Genomic DNA, 12150 nt, shown 5'->3' on the forward strand with positions numbered 1-12150 from the left:
AGGGGGCTGGAGGGAGGGGGTGGGTCGGGTGAGGGTGGGATAAAAGAATTGAAGTTGAAAAATATTTTTTTAAAATAAGCTTTAAATTTATTTTTTCAACAAAAAATTTGATTTGTTCAACAAAAAATTTGTAATTTGAAGTTGGAGGAAAGTTTTGGAAAATGTTTTTCTTACTTTTTGAGGGGAAGTCATTTTCCTTGAATTTGAGGAAAATGAGTTAATTTGGAAAACATTTTCCAAAACATTTAACCCAACCAAACATGAGAAAATTGGCTTCCTACCAAACACACCCTTAATGGGCTTCCTACCAAACACACCCTTAATGTGTCTTCAAATTTGCATCACTCTTTACTGACAAAACTGATGTATACCATATGTATTATCCATTTTGAATAAAAAGCATTAGTGATGACATTTATGACTTGAACCTTTTCAGAAATCCATTACAATGTCACTCATCAAAATGAATTCTGAATGTCAGCATATATTTTAACTTCTTAAAGTATTTTTCTCCTTGGTGATCTGGATATTATCTTGCATGTGCTGATAACATGTTGATCATTTTTGGGTGACAGGAAAAAAGTTCTGTTGCTCTTGTGGCTCAAGAGAAATTCTCAGAACCAAGAGAAGTAGAGGTAGCTGTTTATTTGAGCTAATTTTCTTTCATGAATACAATAGGGGGTTGTTTGGTAGAGTGTACAAAAATAATACCCAATAGAGTGTATTAGTAATGCATGTATTAGTTATGCATAGATTATTTCTTATGCATTGTATAAAAATATTTATTTACAAAAGTGTCCTTCACAATTATGGTGGAAAAGATGTAAAAGTACTTTTGAGGGGTAATTGAGTCTTTAACCATATTAATGCATGCATTAAATCATTTGCATTACTAATACCATGGATTTCTAGGTATTACTCCTCAATACACAATAGAGTGTATAACTAATGCAAGCATTAGTTATACATACCATGAAAAAATGCACCAAACAAGGGATTACTAATACATATAATTAATGCATGCATTATTTTTGCTAATACACTCTACCAAACGACCCCTAGGTGTTCATTTTGGTGACCATCTGATTATAATTGTTTGTGTAACATCAGAAACTGGTCATAACATCAATCAAGAAGGAGCTTGGACTTGCGTTCAAGGGGAACCAAAAAATGGTGACTGAAGCCTTGGAGGTGCGCATTCATTCCCTCAAACTATTTTTAATTGAATTCAAACATCTGCCACGTTTACCTCATTGAAGCATTTCATGATTGCATTGCTTTGTTGAAATGAAACTGGCAAACGATGCTGATTGCAGCGGTGTATTCTTTTTATACTTTCTGCTAGTCTCCTAATTATAGTGTTTTTAATTGGAAATTCAACATTCAATTGATTTCTGTTCAATCTTTTACCCTGATGATCCTTTTGATGAGTGTTTGGGGAAAAGAAGGAAGAGTTCCAAAGGCTTTGTCTTGATGTCTTCTTTTATAGGAAGTATTGCAAGCAAGATTACCAGTTGGCTTCTCAATCAACCTGGCCGTTTTAGCTACTAACACATATATCCATAGAAAAGGAAAAGGTTCTTCGAATTTTGATGAATGATTTCACTGCAAGCTTAAGAGCCAAAATTGCTTGTGAATCCTTGACCCAAGAACCCCTCTTAATCAGCAATTGGGGTAAAAAAAAATAGCCTCCAGACGAACTGTCTGTTATTGTGGTACTATCTAGCTGCTGAGGCTAGTTTGCTTTTAAAATTTTGCATTTTAGGCTTATGGATGGTTGAAGAATGACAGCTGATTTGACAAGACACTGCTATGTTTTGGATTTAGATAAAATTATAACAAGGGCATTATAATGGTAGTGTACACTGTACAGTTGTCAACCCAAATTCAACCTTGAGAAGTCCTCAATCTCTAACTAAACTAGAGTATCAACTTATTGTCCATTCTTGAATAAATTTTCTTGAATGCTTACTCTGTTTCATTAAGAATACTTGCAATAAGTTTTATGAGCTAGAAAAAGACAGTAAATAAGAAATAAAAGACTCCACAACAATTATGCCTTAGTTCCAAGCGAGTTGGGGTCAGTCGGTCAGCTCTATGAATTCTCACCGACTCCATTTCAGCTCAACTCATGATGTTGTATTTTAAGGTAATTTTGGCTCAATTTTCAGGCTGCTAATAAAAGACAGACTATCGATCTTTTTTCCTTAAGTATTTGAAGAGCTATATTTGGAAAGAAAGTAATGCTAAGTTGTTTTGCTTGCCTTTGTTTACACCAGGCAATGGAAGAAAAGGTGGCTATGGAGATGAAGGCTGATCTGGAATCCAAGGGGGAGGTGGAGTTTCATGTATGTACCATCGGGAAGAATGTCACCATTAAGAAAAACATGGTCTCTATTTCCAAGGAAATAAAGAAAGAGCACCAGAGAGTGTTTACACCTTCTGTGATTGAGCCCTCGTTTGGAATCGGGCGGATAATATATTGTCTTTATGAGCATTCATTCTACACAAGGCCAAGTAAAGCTGGGGATGAGCAGCTAAATGTCTTCAGCTTCCCACCCCTTGTGGCTCCCATCAAATGCACTGTTTTTCCACTGGTTCAGAATAAAAAATATGAAGAAGTAGCCAAGTTAATCTCAAAGTCTTTGACTGCTGCTGGAATCTCACATAAGATTGATATAACAGGTGTGTGCTACTGAGAGTATTTAAACTGATTCCTTTCTGTGATGAGAAAATGGATTCTTGAGAAGAGGAGCGAGACCATTGTTAGTTTCAGTCCCTCTGTGCTATGATACTCTGCCCTTCATTGTGCCCTGACGTACTTGTTCCTTACCCGTATAAGAGACATGGATACTGTCAGAATACCTAAAATATGAACGCTACTTGCATTGAGTACATACTCGGTTGTCAAACTCTTTAGTTTAGTCTGGTACCATACCTTAATCCCCCCCCACCTTTATTGACTAGATAATTGGATCATTCTTGGTAGCTTGTCCAGATTGTTTTGTGCATCATTTGTTTCTATGTATACACACTGGTGTAGTTCTTACTTCTTTCTGCTGGAACATTTTGCTTTCTCTTATGTTTTCTAGACATATGTTCAATTTACTATGCTGCTGTTATTGTGACTAGTGTCCTATCCGTATAGAGGTGACAAAATAAAGACATTTCTCATTATGAGTGGAAGCATATAAGCATTATCTGCTCTGATCTGGTGCTATATCGTTATACTGATTAGTTAGATGCTCCTTGTTTCATTTGAAATTGACAGTGGGTGGCATTTACAGTATGAAAAGGTCCAATGGTAGTTCGACTGATCGTAGCCCTAGGGCTGCGCCTAACCCCGTCCTCTGAAATGAAGTGTTTTTATTCTGTTGTGGCATTTTTATCCATACTAATTGTTGTCACTTACATTACAGGTACTTCCATAGGGAAAAGATATGCAAGAACAGATGAACTTGGTGTTCCCTTTGCCATCACTGTTGATTCAACGTCATCAGTGACGGTACGAGAGAGGGATAGCAAAGATCAGGTCCGGGTAGATGTGGAGAAGGTAGCGTCAGTTGTGAGGGAAGTGACTGATGGATTGAGCTCTTGGGCAGATGTTTTGAAGATGTATCCTCTACATTCTTCAGAGACTGCAGAGGAGTGAATCATCAAATGATGATAGCATTTATACCATTTTTATCACTTTCAGAAACTCTTATCCCTTGTCCTGACTTCAGGAATTTTCGTAGACCTATTTAACCCTAGGCCATTTTGACTTTTTTAAATTTGAAGCCCGTAATTTTACTTACTTCTATTACCTATAATACTCAATGTACTATGAAATAATTTACAAGACTACACATGTATTTTATTCACTTCCATGTGTGTTTTTCATAAGGGTAAGAGCACCCTATTTTTATAGAATATGCAAGAATCACTAAAAAGTTGCAAAAGTGAAGTAGCCGCTTAAATTTTGACTATAATTTGTTTATCAGAAATAGCTTCTCTACCTTACAAATGGTAGGGGTAAGGTCTACCAAATTTGTGTACATGCTATTCTTTATTTGTGCACTTAACTCTTCCAACAACTTATAACAATGATAAATTTAGTATAATCTCATAGAAGGTATAAGAAAAGTAAAATGTATGCAAATTTTATTTTTATCTCGAGAAGATGAAAAATGTTGTTTTCAATATAATGATGAAAAATGGTGAGGTAGTAGTAACAAATAATAACTTTAGCAAGATAACATGAGCTAGTGGTGACAAGCAGAAACAATAGCCAGAAAATAAGATAAATAGGCTACATAATAACCGGTAGTAATAAAATCTAAAGATAGATAAGAAAAAAGATACTAGTATTTTGAGAAGGCCAAAGTCTATTCATTTTTGAAAAAATTACAGAAATCTCACTTTTTAGTTTATTTATTACCATTATCCCCTATAAGTTTTACAAATCTCCAAAATCCCTCATTTTCGCACATCAGATTAGTGTATCATGTATAAAATGTACATCAGATTAGTGTATCATGTATAAAATGTACATCAGATTAGTGTATCATGTATAAAATGTACATCAGATTAGTGTATCATGTATAAAATGTACATCAGATTAGTGTATCATGTATAAAATGTACATCAGATTAGTGTATCATGTATAAAATGTACATCAGATTAGTGTATCATGTATAAAATGTACATCAGATTAGTGTATCATGTATAAAATGTACATCAGATTAGTGTATCATGTATAAAATGTACATCAGATTAGTGTATCATGTATAAAATGTACATCAGATTAGTGTATCATGTATAAAATGTACATCAGATTAGTGTATCATGTATAAAATGTACATCAGATTAGTGTATCATGTATAAAATGTACATCAGATTAGTGTATCATGTATAAAATGTACATCAGATTAGTGTATCATGTATAAAATGTACATCAGATTAGTGTATCATGTATAAAATGTACATCAGATTAGTGTATCATGTATAAAATGTACATCAGATTAGTGTTTTTACCCCTCCTATCAAGTGACGAGTTTTTAGTGAGCTGAAGTTATGCCATATCCTTGCCTAACCACCTCACCCCAATACTTCTTAGACCCGCCTCTATCCTCTTCAAGCCCACAACGATCAACCTCTCGACTAGAATTTCTGCACATCTCATCTTTACCGTGGCGAAGTTAGAATTTTTAATAAGGGGATTCAATATCTGAAGAACTAAACACACGAACTAATCGAAAGGGGTTCGACATCTATTATATACATATATAAATAATTTTAACCATGTATAAATAGTAAAAATTTCTACCGAAGGGGTTCAGATGAAACCCCCTTACAGAAGGCTGGCTTCGCCCCTGCATCTTCATATATATATGAATCATCAAATTTCACATGGCTCGACTAAATCTACAGAATACCTATCACCTCCCGGTACTAGGTTAATTTTTATAATTTACAAAGTAGTGATAAATGGATCTAGATACAAGGAAATATGACTAATTCAATTTAAATTATAAGATGACTAACTGCCAATTTTTTTTCATAAACAAATATATTTATTTAAAATCAAAGTGAGCCACAAACACCTCTAACTTGGTCTATTTTTTTTTTTTTTCTCGAAAAATAAAATAAAATAACAGATAAAAAGGAAAATTAGAAAGTCCTATTCCTCTCTGCGTTCCATTCATTTTCCTCCATCATCGAGAAGAGAGAAAAGAAAAAAAAACCCTAAAACGAGAAGATGCTTCGAGTAGCAGGTAGAAGGCTTTCTTCTTCAGCCGCTAGATCTTCATCTAGCTTCTTTACAAGAAGTTCTTTCACCGTTACCGATGATTCGTCTCCGGCCAGATCTCCTTCTCCGTCACTCACCTCTTCGTTTCTCGATCAAATCAGAGGTCAGCTCCCTTATTTCATTCCTTAATTAACATTTAATTTGATCCTCAGCTTTCATGTTATTTGATGTTGTCATTGTTAGCTTTTTTGATTTATTTTTTGGTTAAAGTTAGGTCTTTTTTTTGGGTTTCTGTGTTTATTTGGCAGGAGATAGGAATTGTAGATCTAAGTTTCTATGCGTCTGCGCTCCTTAGGATGCTTAATATAGAGATGTTGAGTTAGACAGGATTGAGAATCGAAAGGCTGTTGTGATGTTGTGGTCGTTAGGTTTTGTTATTTATTTTTTTGGTTGAAGTTCGTTTTATTTTTGGTTTGTATATTTATTTGGTAGGAGATGGGAGTTGTAGATCTATTTTTCAATTCGTTTTGCACTTCTAAGAATGTTTATTATCGAGAAGTTGAGTTAGATGTGATTGGGAATCGAAAAGCTGTTGTGGTGTCGTGATTATAAGGTTGTTTTGTTGTTAAAAGTTTGGTTTTTTTTTTGGTTATGTGTTCATTTGGTAATGAATCATAGGAGATGGGAATGGTAGATCTAAGTTCCAGTGCGTTTTGCGCTCTAAGGATGTTTAATATTGAGAACTTAAGTTAGACGGTATTGTGAATTAAAAAGCTGTTTTGATGTTGTGATCATTAGGTTGCCTTTAGTTTTCTTTTTGGTAATGTATTTATTTGATACTGAATTATTGGAGATGGTAATTGTAGGTCGAAGTTTCAATGCATGTGTGCTCCTAAGGATTGTTTCGATATCGAGAATTTAAGCTAGATGGGATTGGGAATCAAAAAGCTGTTGTGATGTTGTGATTATTAGGTTGTTTAGTTATTTAAAGTTTGTTTTTTTGGCTTCTGTGAATATTTTGTACTTAATTATCGTAGATGGTAATTGTAGATCTAAGTTTCAATGCATTTGCGCTCCTAAGGATTGTTTTGATACCGAGAACTTAAGTTAGATGGGATTGGTGTATCTAACAACTCTTGTTATGTTGTGATTATTAGGTTGTTTTGTTGTTTAAAGTTTGATTTTTTGTGGTTATGTGCTTATTTGTTACAGAGAAATATCAGAGATGGGAATTGTAGATCTGAGTTTCAATGCATTTGCGTTCCTAAGGATTGCTTTGATATCGAGAACTTAAGTTGGATGGGATTGGGAATCAAAAAACTGTTATGATGTTGTGATTATTAAGTTGTTTTAAGTTTGATTTTTTTTGGTTATGTGCTTATTTTGTACAGAAATATCGGGGATGGGAATTGTAGATCTAAGTTTCAATGCATTGCGCTCCTAAGGGTGTTTAGATATCAAACTTAAGTTAGATGGGATTGGGAATTGTAAAGCTGTTGTGATATTATGATGATCAGTTTCTTAGTTGTTAAAAGTTTGGATTTTTTGGTTATTGTGTTTATTTGGTAAGGAATGATCTGAGATGGGAATTGTAGATCTAAGTTTCAATGCATTTCCGCTCCTAAGGATGTTTGAAAACGAGAACTAAAGTAGAGAGGACTGCAATTTAAAAAACTGTTGTGATTATTAGTTCTTTTGTTGTTGTTAGAAGTTCCTTCTTTTTGGGTTGCACATTCATTTGGTATGGAATGATCTGAGATGGGAATTGTAGATCTAAGTTTCAATGCATTTGTGCTCCTTAGGATGTTTGATATTGATGACTTACGTAGAGGGAGTTGGGACTGAAAGCTGTTGGTGATGTTATGATTATTAGTTTTCTTGTCCTTTTCTTTTGTTTGTTTGGGTTATGTATTTTGGAATTATTGGAGACTGAAAATGTAGATCTAAGTTTTAATGCATGTTCACTCCCAAAGATGTTTGATATCGATTACTAATGTAGAGGGAATTTAGAATCGAAAAGCTGTTGTGATGTTGTTTGTGGTCATTAGCTTTTTTGGGTTAAAAGTAATTTTTTTGTTTTGGTTAAGTATTTATTTGGCAATGATTTATTGAAGATGGGGATTGTAGATCTTGAGTTTTTATGCATTTGCATTCACAAGGAGATGCATTTAAAAGATGCATAGGTTACAGAAGACAGAAGTAGATCTGCTAGCTTCATTACAGGGCAGCATAGTGTGGGAGCTAACCAAAAAAGAATCATGATAAAAGGCTAGGCTTAAGTGAGGGAGCTCACAATATCTGAAAAGACGGAAAAATAATTTACGTAGGAGTTAGGACTGAACAAAAACCACTTCCTCTAATACAAGTTAACACACTGTTCACCAAAGAATTAAATCAAAGTCAAATCAAGACTGAGCTGTTTCCTGATCCAAACAATGGAACATGAGAGCTGTTATGATGTTGCTTTCTTTGTTTTATTCAGATATATATTAATAATAATGTTTTGGAATTGTGGTTGCAACACTTTGAATAGTTAATACAAAATAAAGCTCTTCTGATATTTGTTAGCAAACTTCCAACAATTTTCAAATGTTTCAGGTTTCTCATCTAATTCGGTTTCTCCCGCACATCAGTTGGGTTTAGTCTCAGATCTTCCAGCCACAGTGGCTGCTATTAAGAATCCCAGTTCAAAAATTGTATATGATGACTCCAACCATGAGCGTTATCCACCTGGTGATCCTAGCAAACGTGCTTTTGCTTACTTTGTCTTGACAGGAGGCAGGTTCGTCTATGCCTCATTGCTTCGCCTCCTGATTCTCAAGTTTGTTCTGAGCATGTCTGCTAGTAAAGATGTCCTTGCACTTGCTTCTCTTGAGGTGGATCTTTCCAGCATTGAACCAGGGTCAACAGTTACTGTCAAGTGGCGTGGAAAGCCTGTTTTCATCAGACGCCGAACTGACGATGACATCAAATTAGCAAACAGTGTTGATCTCGGCACCCTTCGTGACCCGCAACAAGATGCTGAGAGGGTTAAAAATCCAGAATGGCTTGTGGTTGTTGGGGTATGTACTCATTTAGGGTGCATTCCTTTACCAAATGCTGGTGATTTTGGTGGTTGGTTTTGCCCATGCCATGGCTCCCATTACGACATCTCTGGTAGGATTCGCAAAGGACCCGCACCGTATAATCTGGAGGTGCCTACCTACAGTTTCTTGGAAGAGAACAAGTTACTTATTGGTTGAGAAATTATGTCTTAATTTCCAAGCCAACTTGTAGCTGCTGGACCAAAATTGGATCTTGCGTTTAGCTTTCTTGAGTTATACATGGATTGTATTTACTGACCAGTACTGTTAGCACCGTTTTTTGAGTGAATAATTCTGCTGGATGCTGTTAAGAGATTTTCTCATGCTTCATATTTGTTTTGAATAAACTTTCCAAAGATTTACTTATTTATTAGTCTAAATATGTGATTGTGACCATTAACCTTTCCTCTTGCACTGAAATCCATTTTTTTTTCCACCCTCTGTTCTTGACTGAGGCTTTTGTGCTGTGAACAATCACACACAAACACACTCGCAGGGGTAGATGGATCGAATTCATTGTCTCTTCGTCAAATTATGTATCTTGTGTACATATTTCCTAGAGTTGATAAAATATTATCTCATGACGTTTGTGTTCTAAAGGATGAAATGGTGCTATTGGTTGAATGGAGGGGAAGGCTGGAGAAACTTTCTACTTATGAGTCGGGTATAGAATCAATGGGCGATACTTGGTTATAATTTCAAATCAGTTAAATGTGATACTACGATTTTCAAGGTTTAGTCAAGATCATAGATTCGAATTGTGAGAACAGTTTCTTGGTAAGAAAGCGTTTAGACCCTTGTGATCCCAATCAATCACGTAATTGTTTATTTGTCTCTAGAGGAGATCTTCAAACCAAACTTATGAACCGTTGAAAAGGTATAACATTTTCTAGTAAAGATTCACCTTGACAAACTTTTGTACTGGGCATAGGTCTTTGATCCCACATGACATTCTGGTAATAGGGAAAGATACTTGATGGAGCGTAATTAGTTCACTGGTGACATGTTTTTATTGCAAATTGAGGGTTGGTAAGCAACTAGGAGCGTGTAAGGATAGAAAGTTGCATTGTATATTTATGAGTAAGGTTTTTTTTAAGTTTTTGAATTATTATAATGAAAATTTTGGCTCCGCCACTATAGGCCATAACTATATATAGTTGTGTATTGCATATGTGAAATGTGACATTTTCCCAATTGATCAATTGTTGTTTAGGAGATGACTGATGAGTGGTAGATTTATACTCATTTGAGGCTTATTTAGTTCAACAATTAGTGTCCTCAATGCCTAATTATGTCTTATTATAATGATATATTGATTTGCAAATTGCAGCTATGAAGGCTAAAGGACAAGACAATGATGAATGTTTGAAAGAAAGACCAAAAACAGGGAAAGAAGTGTAAACTCCATATTGTTGATCGCCTAACAAGAAGGGTGGATCGCCTAACAAGAAGAGTGGATCGCCCAATGTGACAGTGCTCAACACTTGAATTAATTGAGGTAGGTCGGCGAACTTAAAGAGGAAAGGTGACTCGCCGAACTCAAAGGGTGAACATGCTGACCATTGCCGAAGGTGACAAGACTTGGAGGAAAAGTGAAGGCTTAAAGGGTGAACAAATGTGGTACTCGGCGATTAGCCGAATATGAAAGACAGACTCAAACGAGCTCGTCGACTAAGATTCAAACACATGAAGCCTAAAACAAGAGAAAGGTGAGCTAAGAAGCAAGCGACGATCCGCCGAATTAGCTTGGTGAGCCCGACTAACGTCGCTGAAATGGTCGCCCAATGAATTTTGGGCCCAATTTTGGGAAACTATAAATAGCCCAAAGGAGAGAGAAAGTAGAATCTTGAATCTTTTCTAGAGACTAGTCTAACACTTTTTCTCTAGAGTTTTAGTGTGAGAAATATTTTACCTTATGAATAACATTTTTAGTTTTGAGGTTTTTTCAACTTTGCTCTTGAAATTGACAATTTGAAGTTGAAATCAAAGTGGGCGTTGCATATAATTGCTTAATTTCATATCATCCATGACTGCCTTCATGATAAGTATAATTTCTTTATGCTTTGTGATAGGTGGCTAAACCCCAAAGTCTAGTGGTGCATTTATGGGGCTGAATGTTGATTTAATGTAGTGAATATTGTGTTATGCTCTGTTTTTGTTGTTGTTGATTCATGGATTTAGGCTAATTAACATGTGGGTTAATTTATAGTTTAAGGTTGCAAACTTAATCCTACTTCTGATCTCCGATTGATGCTCGAAAGAGATTGATTAGAGTGAGTAATTAGTTTGATACTTGCAATTTAGGTTTGATGTTTGTAGTTCGCTTGAAAAAGAGATAATGGGTCAGATATATTTGCCCTAATTCTACTTGAAAGAGAGAATAGTGTAAGGTAGTGGGTTGTTTAGTTTTGCAAATAGATGAGAGCGAAAAGAGATTCTATGAACTGATGCTATGAGATCAAAAGAAAATTAGTGTCATTGAAGATGACTCAGCCTATCCATGAATGTTTAGCACTATTGAGCAACACAATTACCTGTAATGCCCCCACAAATTTTAAGTAAAGATTCGAACCATCCTCCATATGCGTATAGGCTTAAACTCGATGATTTATAATTGTATGTATATGCGTTGAGATCAATACTTAAGTGTGGGAATTATATTAGATGTGAACTAAGGTTATAAATGGACTTCTAGTATACGAAGAGTTTTGTGGCCTAATACTAAGAAAATGAAAGGTCGTGAAACCTTCTTTCCAACGTCTTCGACCATTCATTAATCTAAGTTATATGCTAGAAGTTATGCCCATTTTACTAAGCTTACATATTCTGCGATCGCGCTGAAAAGGCACTGCCATTGCTAGGAGTGCGTGAAGTGCCGCCAGTCAAGGCTTCAACTGCGCAGCCACACACGCTCCCAAATATTCTTTTAGTTTTCTCTTCTTTTCACATTCTATGAGGAGTGTTTTCGTCCTTTCCTCACACCAAAAACCCAATCCACATCCAATAACCTCTCCTAAAAACCTTATTCTTTCAAATTTGATAAGTTACAATAATTTTTCTCCTTTTTTTCCCTTCCCAATGCTTAAAAGAACAAGATCTACAAGAATTTTAAAGATTTCAATCCAAATTCTTCATCAAACTTCAAAGTTAAGGTATGTAAGACTTTGATGAGAGTATTCCTTCACTCTCATGCCTAAAGTATTTTTATTCTCAAGAATTTCATAAGATTGTTAGAAGCAAAGCTAGGCTTTTTATGATATTATGTTCTTTCTTCATAAACTCTGGTTTTTATTGTTTCACTTTAATTTTGAAACCTTATGATACCGATTTAGCATG

At 35.2% G+C, this 12150-nt stretch overlaps 2 protein-coding genes across 2 annotated transcripts in view; both read left to right on the forward strand.

Moving 5' to 3' along the window:
* The window catches only part of LOC102591638 (glycine--tRNA ligase, mitochondrial 1-like), an 8202-nt gene extending 4290 nt beyond the window's left edge, over window positions 1–3912 (forward strand). Inside the window, exons 6-9 of the mRNA XM_006343440.2 lie at window positions 576–635; window positions 1111–1191; window positions 2280–2685; window positions 3420–3912. Coding sequence (XP_006343502.1) covers window positions 576–635; window positions 1111–1191; window positions 2280–2685; window positions 3420–3652 — 780 coding nt within the window. The 3' untranslated portion in view covers window positions 3653–3912. The remainder of the gene's footprint in view (window positions 1–575; window positions 636–1110; window positions 1192–2279; window positions 2686–3419) is intronic.
* A 1770-nt stretch (window positions 3913–5682) lies between these two features.
* LOC102591978 (cytochrome b-c1 complex subunit Rieske, mitochondrial-like) lies at window positions 5683–9180 on the forward strand. The gene is made up of 2 exons (NM_001288698.1): window positions 5683–5894; window positions 8330–9180. The coding sequence occupies exons 1-2, from the start codon at window positions 5741–5743 to the stop codon at window positions 8971–8973; spliced, it is 798 nt and encodes a 265-aa protein (NP_001275627.1). The 5' UTR covers window positions 5683–5740; the 3' UTR covers window positions 8974–9180.
* Window positions 9181–12150: the final 2970 nt, after the last annotated feature.

Source organism: Solanum tuberosum, unplaced genomic scaffold (assembly GCF_000226075.1).
Source record: "Solanum tuberosum cultivar DM 1-3 516 R44 unplaced genomic scaffold, SolTub_3.0 scf00046, whole genome shotgun sequence".
Lineage (NCBI taxonomy): Eukaryota > Viridiplantae > Streptophyta > Magnoliopsida > Solanales > Solanaceae > Solanum > Solanum tuberosum.